The sequence below is a fragment of the Anneissia japonica genome, unplaced genomic scaffold (genome assembly GCF_011630105.1).
Source record: "Anneissia japonica isolate Jap-2015-1 unplaced genomic scaffold, ASM1163010v1 scaffold519_len276752_cov174, whole genome shotgun sequence".
Lineage (NCBI taxonomy): Eukaryota > Metazoa > Echinodermata > Crinoidea > Comatulida > Comatulidae > Anneissia > Anneissia japonica.
In genome coordinates, this window is record NW_022712751.1 from 262,143 (window position 1) to 271,886 (window position 9,744).

At 32.8% G+C, this 9,744-nt stretch overlaps 1 protein-coding gene across 1 annotated transcript in view; it reads left to right on the top strand.

Annotated features, from left to right (window-relative positions):
• The window catches only part of LOC117108180, a 12,169-nt gene extending 2,549 nt beyond the window's left edge, over positions 1–9,620 (top strand). Inside the window, exons 3-16 of the mRNA XM_033250142.1 lie at positions 314–412; positions 978–1,085; positions 1,548–1,664; positions 2,015–2,117; positions 2,394–2,559; positions 4,239–4,339; positions 4,571–4,686; positions 5,026–5,071; positions 6,089–6,300; positions 6,937–7,026; positions 7,194–7,376; positions 8,177–8,419; positions 8,541–8,738; positions 9,390–9,620. Coding sequence (XP_033106033.1) covers positions 314–412; positions 978–1,085; positions 1,548–1,664; positions 2,015–2,117; positions 2,394–2,559; positions 4,239–4,339; positions 4,571–4,686; positions 5,026–5,071; positions 6,089–6,300; positions 6,937–7,026; positions 7,194–7,376; positions 8,177–8,419; positions 8,541–8,738; positions 9,390–9,620 — 2,013 coding nt within the window. The remainder of the gene's footprint in view (positions 1–313; positions 413–977; positions 1,086–1,547; positions 1,665–2,014; positions 2,118–2,393; positions 2,560–4,238; positions 4,340–4,570; positions 4,687–5,025; positions 5,072–6,088; positions 6,301–6,936; positions 7,027–7,193; positions 7,377–8,176; positions 8,420–8,540; positions 8,739–9,389) is intronic.
• Positions 9,621–9,744: the final 124 nt, after the last annotated feature.

Consider the following 9,744-nt stretch of genomic DNA (forward strand, 5'->3'; position numbering starts at 1 on the left):
TTCTTAGGAATGTCTAAATTCAGTTAAACTAGCAATTCCGTATTATATTTATAAATCTTTATAACATTATACAAAAATTAGATTTTTCTTAAAAATTGAAATTTTGCCGGGAATGGGGCTTTAAATATCAATAATAGGAAACCCTGGCTTATGAACTCGGACTGAAAAAATTAATTCAATGTTAAACAATAAGAAAACGCACGCGATAAAATATGTAAATTATTTAATATTTTTTAATGTTTTAATTTTGTTTGTTATTGATTTTTAATTTGTTACTACCATCGCGTATTGACCAGTATGCTTGTTTCCGTAGTTATCGACGCAGTTAATGTACGCTGCACGCTACAACGCACCAGACGACATAATGCTAACAATGATTGCGAAAGCTTCAGTGGAGAATTTAGAATTCAAGGTTAGTGGAATTCAAAATCATTGTATTTGATATAAACTAAACACATTAACTTAAAGTAGACTACGGTGACATACTGTATATTTTTAACGAAGCATTTTATTTTTATTTCATGATTTATTTTTTTTAAACATTGAAAAGCCTTTGTTATGGAAATGATCTAAATATATAAACATTGAAAAAATATATGTTTGCAGTAACAGATACTAATCATGTTTGGAATTATATTGATCGTTTTTGTTTACTTGATATATTTGTGACAATACAATTGAATTTTTACACAAAAAGTTATATCGCTAAAATTTTCATTTTAAAGATAGGCCTAATTGATTAATGTGTGTAAAACATCCTTTTTGATTTCAACATTACTTGCGTGATTTTAACAGAAAAACGGAATTTAAAAGAGATTTAATTCCGTTCCCATTATCTAATAATAACGATAAATGTGATAAGCAAAGTAACTGTGATGTTTCTGGGTTTTTTTTTTTCGTTGATATGTGGTGTGTGAGTTAGTTGTTGTTTTCGTATTATTTTGTTATCATACTCTGACTCTACTTTTCTCTTGTAGAATCGTATTACTGGTTTAACTACTCTCCATCTTTTGGCGTTCTTCGCTCGCGTGACTCCACTGAGAAGTGCGTTAGAAAGAACGAAGAACGCCAACGTGACAAACGGCGTAAGTACAGTAAAAGAAAACAACACTTTATTCACTGTAAACAAATTAACATCATAAAATTCACTCACAAACACATTCAAAGCATCACATTCTAATATAGTAATATTCTTGTTCATGTACTTTAACAAAATATAGGCCTATATTAATTAGAACTGATATTGTTAGTCCCATTTATTATTGCCATCATCATCGTCATTATCATCATTTTATCAATTACTAGCATTTTTTGGCATTATAAATAAAATTATTATTGTATCTGTATTTTCCATTATCACTGTTAATATAATTATTATTAGTAATATTATTGTTATCATTATCATTATTATATTACACATAATAATTAATATTCTCGTCCATATTATTCTTACAATGAGCGATGATTCAGTATGATAATTCTCAATTATTTCCGTAATGCTTGTGTTGTGCGTGTATAACAAACTTGACATTATCATTCCATTGCAGATTGGACGCACACCACTACATGATTGTCTACTTGCTCCGAGTAATAATTACGATCAACATCGAGAGACAGCCATCTGCCTACTGATGCATGGAGCCTCCATATCGATAAAAGATCCGGTAATGTACACAAAAATAAAATGCATCAAAATGTATCAGTCAAGACGCTAATACAACAACTGTATAGACCAACGTTTTTATTAATCAAAACCAACATAATAAATATATTCTCATTAAAATATAAATAATTAACAGATAAGGATTATTTGGATTTTCAAAACATAGCTGTAAATTAATCGAAGCGGATCGTGTTAGTCACTTTTTTAAAAATTATATCTACTACTTTCACCAATCTTTTTGATTATGTTTATATATAATATAACTGTGTTGATTTAACGTGCAACTTCACTGTGTTGATTTAATTTGCAACCGCCATGCAATGACACATGTGCTCGTGTCTGTTATTGCAGAAAGGAAAGACGCCGCTTGATTATTATAATTATAACGAATGTAGAGAATATGAAAAAACCACGAGAAGTGAAAAGAAGCAATCACTTAGAAAGTTACTTATAGGTAAGCTTAAAGACCAGTTGAATATTCGTTTAATTAAATGATTGTGACTGTTTCACCTAAAATTCTAAAGCTTTTATTACACATTATGTTATAATTCGTAAATGATTATTTTTTACTTTGCCCGTTATTATTTTCATTATTTCGACAACGTTGCTTCCGTGGTGAATTACCGTATTAACGTAGAAAGTGAATATATTATACAGACACTGTACAAAAAAGACATCAAACATTCAATATTTAAACTGTATTAATAATTCTTTTTTTTGTATCAAAAAGAACTGTCAGTACCCGGTGAAATCAAAGCTAGGGGCGAAAATGCAGTGAAAGCCTTCGAATATGAAATGCAAAATGGTGAAATTACGGTAGTTAATGCAAGATTCATGTTCATGGGGAAGGAAGGAGCTGGGAAGACCTCCTGTGTAAATCACATCCTTGGAAAAGCGTAAGTACAGAAGGACTATTTACTTTTACGAGATATTTTATATTAAACAATTATGTGCTTGCATTTAAAAGATGTTTAAACTTCCCTGCAATGGTGTAGGCCTACTGAAGTTATTTCGAGCAACGAGTAAGGTAGTCTGTTGTACGGAAATCATTTTCTATACTCTTCCCTTCGAAGAGGGTTTTTTAATATAAGTTTATACGTGCGCGTTTTATTGTAATTTGTAACATTATGTTTGTATCTTGGTAACCGAATAATAATCATATGGGCGGCCATAATGGTCAAAATAGACAAAAAGTCGCCGTATTACAAATCCAACCACGTAACGGTTGGATTTCATAGGAAATTATATGCAGTGGTCGCAATGATGCTATCGTTCTCAAAATCATATCATATCTCAAAAAATTATTTTAAAATTCAAGTTAAATTAACATTTAACTATTTTATATCCAAAATTAAATGTTAAAAGTTCAATAATTCTATAATTCTACTAATTCTAGCGAGGGTGGGGCGCCGATGGGCCAAGCCGGTGAGAAAAAACACAATGTGTCGGGGAGAAATAAAATGTATTTTCTACATTAAATAGGCCTAATCCTTTGAAACCACTAAATTGTCAAATTTCGGGGAAACATTTAAGCGACACTCGACAAAGCCCACTTTTCTCTCTGGCAAATCCTGACGCCACACCAGCTGCCGACCACATTCTGCCGCTCCGTTCAATATAACTAGCAATTGCAGAGTAGAGAGCATGAGTGAGATCTTTTAGAATCTACTAAACTTTAATTCCACCCTGTCAATGTAGGCCCCTATAGACAAAGCCAACCGACGGCACACACTGACCCACATCCGTTCCGCATTATTGACGTGATATCTTACCCGTGATATTTCTTCTCCAGCACACTAAGCTCAAGGCACAACAAATTTTTAAATTATAGAAAGTGACTGAAATATACGTATTAACCCTAAAACATTTAGGTTTACCATATAGACAGTACATGTGAGCGTAAAGTTTTTTGATAATTTAGTCAATGCGGTTCCCCGTGCCCTATGAGAGTGAACAGTCGAATACAACTCTAAGATACCGGTACGTCCTTATATGAAGCAATTTGTTCCACTCTGCTCATTTTTGATACAGATGATATCTCTGCAATCACCCTTCTAACAAAAATCAACAACGATCTCTTTTTGCTTTTGTTTAAAATGAAGCTCAAGGAAATTGTTCCCAATCAAATATGCCACCCCCCTCCCCCTACCGTTTTCGCTAAGCTAAAAGATTATTCGTCACCCTATATAAAAAAAATAATAATCATTATTATTACAACAGTAAAACCCCTATTAAGGGGAAACCTTCGGGACCAAAAAAAAAGTCCCTTTAATAGGGGTGTCCCTTCCCTGAATGGGGTACCCCTATTCAATGCAATGCAAATACAATTAATTTATAATATGAAATCAGTAGAAGTGTAATTATAACAACAACGGAAGGGTATGGAAATAGGCTATAGTATAAATACGTAATTTTATGAAAAAGAAATTTTACAATGCTGTGAAAATCAATTATATTATGTTATAATTGCTAATTATGTCATAAAATGCAGGCATAATATGTAAGTTCATTTGTTAATTCATTACGTTTTAATTAATTACAATAATTACAACTCCCGTTATTATATCGTCAATAGATTTAATGAGAATGAAGAATCAACTGACGGTATAGTAACAACAACCGTATTTCAAACTTTGGGTGAAGGCTGCAGCGAGTGGGAGAAAACCGATGTAGATGGTACATGAAAATCATTGAATTTACAGATTAGGCCTAAGTGATAATTTTGTTCTTAATTTTATAGGCCTATTTTTTTTAAATTTTTTTAAATAATAGTTTAACTGATGTTTGATGAATGTTTGACTTCATGTATTTTTTTAATTTCAAGTTTATATATTATTCTATGCAATTGTTAGTGTAATGATATATAACTTAGTTTTGGATATAATGTTTATTATTTATGTGGTTCAGTGGCTGAGCTAACAAATCAGATAAAAGATGACGCCATAGCAGAAAATATCGCAAGGAAGTTGAAACAGCCAGAAAGCCAACGAAGTACATCGTCAACTTCTACATCATCTTTAATGGTAAATATGTTATTTGTTTATCGTATTTTATGATCAAATTTACTATAATTACTTTTATAATTAGGCCTATTCATTCTTTTTATTTTGTGTACGGTACTGTGCTTTTCTTGAATTTTTTAAAAATTAAATATCGTTATTTTCTAATATTTCTATAAATTGTGATTACATACAGTACGATAGCACATCGGGTAGGACAAAACGCATCACTCCAAGTACATATAAGTAATGATCATATTAATATACTACAAACCACCACTCCGTAGATTGTTTTTTTTAAATTATTATTATTCTGAAAAAGCAGATAAATGTAATTAATATGAGTTTATTATTTAATTACAGGTAAAAGTGAAGGAAGCAACAACTGTAATGACGTTGAATGAAAGAGGTATTTATTAAGTTTTTGGCAACAATGATAATTACATTACTTACGTCATCGTCACCGTATTCATAATAATGGTAACCTTTCTTTTTCTTTTGTCTGCAAAACAATTTAAAAGAACTAAGTTCTCTTAAGTTTTGTCGTATGAAGCTCTCTACTAAAAATAGTCAAACAGACGCCATAAAAATCAGGTTTATGAGCATATCTTGACTTCTAAAAGAATTTTCTTTTTTTTTTTAAATACCCATTTCTGTGTTCGTTATGTATTATGTTGATTAATAAAAAAAAATCATATAATTATGTTTTCAGGGTAGGCCTACTGTACAGGATTTCAAATATACCATTTGCAGATTGTCATCATGGAGGCAATATTGGATTTTAAGTGGCGTATCTAGGGGGTGCGCATGGGGGAGAGGGGGCGCTCGCCCCTCCAAAAATTACTCGCACAACCCAATCGCCCACTCCTCACACCCCCTCCCCCAAAATCACTGTCAAGTAGCGAATTAGCGCCCCTCAATTGACTATCAACCCCACCCTTACACTTCACTTTAGCACCGCCATCAGCACCCCCATTTCAAAAATTCTAGATATGCCACTGATTTTAGACTGCCACCATGAAAATTAGATGCTTTCAGGAACATCATCATTATTATCATAATCATCATCATTACCATCAGCGTCATCATTGTTACCATAATCATCATCAATGATCTTCATTATCACCAATCACTATCACTCTCATTTGTGTATCCTTATCATCTTCATATTCATTTATTCATGTTTATTGTATTTGTCATCGTTATATTTTTGATTGTTAACATCATAGACGCCTTTTTTCCATTTATAACCATCATCATCAGCATCATCATTACGACAGTATCAAGAAATTGTCATCATTATCATCTCCATTTTCATTTTCGTCATCATCATAATTCAAAATAATTAATCATCATAAGTTCAGATTACCATAATCTTTGTGTTTTAACTCTCGCTAGTTTTACTTTCATTTTTTTTATTTTCCAGGAAATTCTCAGGAACCTCAGGAGGCTGGAGGTTTATCAACGAATCAATCCACGGGAAGCTATGATACATTTGAAAAGAAACTACCAGACAGACTTCATGAACTGGTGGTTAATAGACTTGCTGACCAGGGACCTAGAAACGTCGATGGTCCAATCGAAGTAACATCCATATGGGACTACGCCGGGCAGTTAAAGTACTATATAACCCATCGGGTAGGTTATGCTGAATTCAGAATTCAATAGAATTCTTTTAAATGCCAAATTTTACAATCTTCACATCTTCGTTTGCGAATGTTCTTCAGGCTAATAGGTTGTGTAAGACAGGAACACATGTATAAAGGAATACGTAAATTGGCAGCCACAAAAGATCCCTATGTGGTCATTAACCATAGGTATGTTTACGGTGGAATGCGTGTCATACACATCATGGATTAGAATGGATTGATTTGGTGTAGGGACCAAGGATAACCCACGAAAGTTCGAAGGAGACTTTTTTCCAGTCCGTCCTGATTGTGGTAAATTCACCAGGAAACCGGGAGACAAACCTCTATTGCCCGAAGAGTGTACCGCCCTCTGCGTACTTTAACAGCACATGGGCCATATTGCACCCGAGACCAATGTGCGAAAGACCTTGATCAGTAGTCAGGATATTAATAATATTGCTAATAATGATTTTATTATTATTATTATTATTATTATTATTATTATTATTATTATTATTATTATTATTATTATTATTATTATTATTATTCATTTATATAGCGAATTTCAAGTTCACTTATAGATAATGTCTTTGTTTAAATGTGTATCTTCGTAATCATAAATTCATAAATATTCCTCCCTTTGTAGATTTACCTGACAGGTGGAGCGTCGTACGGCGTAGTCTTCAGTTTGCTAGATGATTTGAATGATTTTGTGAAATCAAGAGATTTACATAAAGTAAGTAAATCAGTTAAATCTTCCTTACAATATTCTTGTATTGTATGGTTATAGTGTAATTCATTAAGTTTTGTAAATTAGCGGTAGGCCTATGGCTATATAATAAATTCATTTTATTTATCTCAATTGTCTTTCGTAAATAGGGCTATTTTTTCTTTAATGTTTAGGGGAAATTTTCAATGACTAATTTAGAGATGATTCTCTTCTGGATGCGTTCAATATTTGAACATGCTGTTCTACCGAATGTTGAAAAGAAGAAACTTTTCTTCAACGCAGAAATATCCTCTCCCCCAATAAGTTTGATTGCAACTCACAAAGACCAATTGTCGAAGAGTGAGGCAGAAACACGTGTAAGATTTTCTTTGTATGTTGAATTATAGTGTTCCTTTTAAAATCTGTAAGTTAATATACAATACCGGTACCGTACATTATATTTTTACTTTCGCTTTTTTTTTGTCTTGTTTGATTTTTTTTAGATTTGAAACAATCCATTAATGAAATTGAAATAGTTTTTTAATGGCAAACGTAGTGTTTGATAATGTAACGTGTTTTTTTTTTTTTTTTTTTTTTTAACTAAGGCCTATTTATTGTGACTACCGTATATACTCACGTATAAGGCGACCCCGAGTTCGAGAAGGTTTATGGACAATTTGTGTTATGTAGGGCGTATAAGGCGACCCCCCCCCCCCCCCCGCCTGTTTCACCATCGGAATTCATACATTTTTATGTTCTTTATGATCCTAATACTGCATCTAGCTGGCTAAAAACATATCCAAATATAAGCTGATCTTCAAAATAATAACATTTAATTATTAATCAAAATTTATTTCTCAGTATTAAAAGTTGCGTTCAGTCATCCTACTAACATTATTAGTAGGTTCATTCAGTAGCAAATTCGAATGTTACGGAAGATCCGCACGTAAGACGAACATGATTTCAAAAATCAGGTATTTTTATGTCGTGCGCAAAAGACGACCCTCTGTTTTTCGATCGTAATTTGGTAGTTTAAGCCTCAGCTTATACGCAAGAACATACGGTACTGTAAAGTCTTTAAAATATTTATGTTGCTAAAGAAAAAATGTTCATAATTTTTTAAGAATGTATTACAATCATAAAGATTATCTATCAATTTTATCAAATTTGTTTTAAGATCAAAACAATGTACCAAACAATATTTGATGCCATCAAAGATACAGCGTACGAAACACACGTTGACCGGACGATATACGCAGTTGATAACACTGCAAAGATGGATGAAGGGATTGAGAAATTGAAGAAGAACGTCATGGGTTACATGAAGGCAATGGCAAGAACTGTGCCCACTAACTGGGTTGATTTCCAGTCCAAAGTCCAAGAACTTGCAAAAACAAAACTGCGGGTGTCTTTGGAGGAGGTTTGTTTGCTTCCTCTATATTTGTAATAGCTTCTATGCCTATGGTTATTTATCTCTTATTTTTTTAGTTCGTTGGGTTAAAAATTTATCACATTAAAGATTTAATTTAACAATTCTATAGATAACCGCTGTTGCCGCTGAGTGTGGAATTGCAAAAGACACGATCACCACTGTCCTCGATTATCTAAATGACACTGGAATACTTCTGTACTCGAAGACTAACGAGAAATTAAAAAACACGGTGATAACAAACTTGCATATGATGATCGACTTCTTGACTAAAATCATCACAGTGGTAAAACCAGACGATATTGACAAGGTACGTCTCTTTAAGTCTCCTATAGGTAAAATTGTTATTTTTTTTTTATCAGTGGTTTGTTTAACATTTTTATAAGTGGCTTAATCTGAGACAACAATCTGAGACAACTTCTATAGTTGTCTCAGGCCTAATATAGAGATAATTAAAAAGATGTACGTGCTAACGTTCAAACAATGCTTTTCAATCGCACTTGAACAGTGCACGTACTGTATTTTTCTTCAGATTCTTAATTTTGTTTTATTACCATGGTAGGTTTCTTAACTTAAAACTAATCGATGTTATAAATTTATAAATACAATTGGTGCGGCGTAACTATTTCACTGGTAGTACTTACCTTGTACCAACCAACACACGGAGTTCATGGTCTGTATCTTGCCTTAATGGACTTTTCTCGCCACATTGAAACCATTTCAGAAACCCTAAACTGTGAAATAATTAGGTGGAAGTGCTAGTTTAAAAAAAAAAGCCAATATCTTGCCAGGACCCCATCAAGCACGCGTCGATCGTCTAGAAAATTACTTGCGCGGATCCGGATAAAACTACTGTAAACGTAACTTTTTCTACAGAATGCGCAATCATTTGAAGGTTTGATTTTTTTTTAATTTATTGTTTTTTTTAACGTGTATACGCTAACAGCCTAATTTTCTTTAGTGGCCTAAAATGATGCCAATGTGGAATAAGCTTGATGAGGAGGGCATTCTAGAAGAAAAATTGCTACGACATTTGTGGAGACATGAAATCGAGGAAGATCCAAGCAACTTCGATGTATTTCTAGAGCTGATGATGATGTTCAGATTGCTTTTTGAGCTGCGAAAAGATCACCGCACTGAAAACCAAGGACCAAGAAAAATGGAGGAAAAGGTAAGCCGATACTTTGCATAAAGCTCAATTTGTTGTACATTATATAAATGCACATACATCATATACACTGACACATAAATAAATAAATATAAATTGTAACGGTAATGAAGTGGAATTTGCGAGTGTGAACAAATTTCCCAAACCG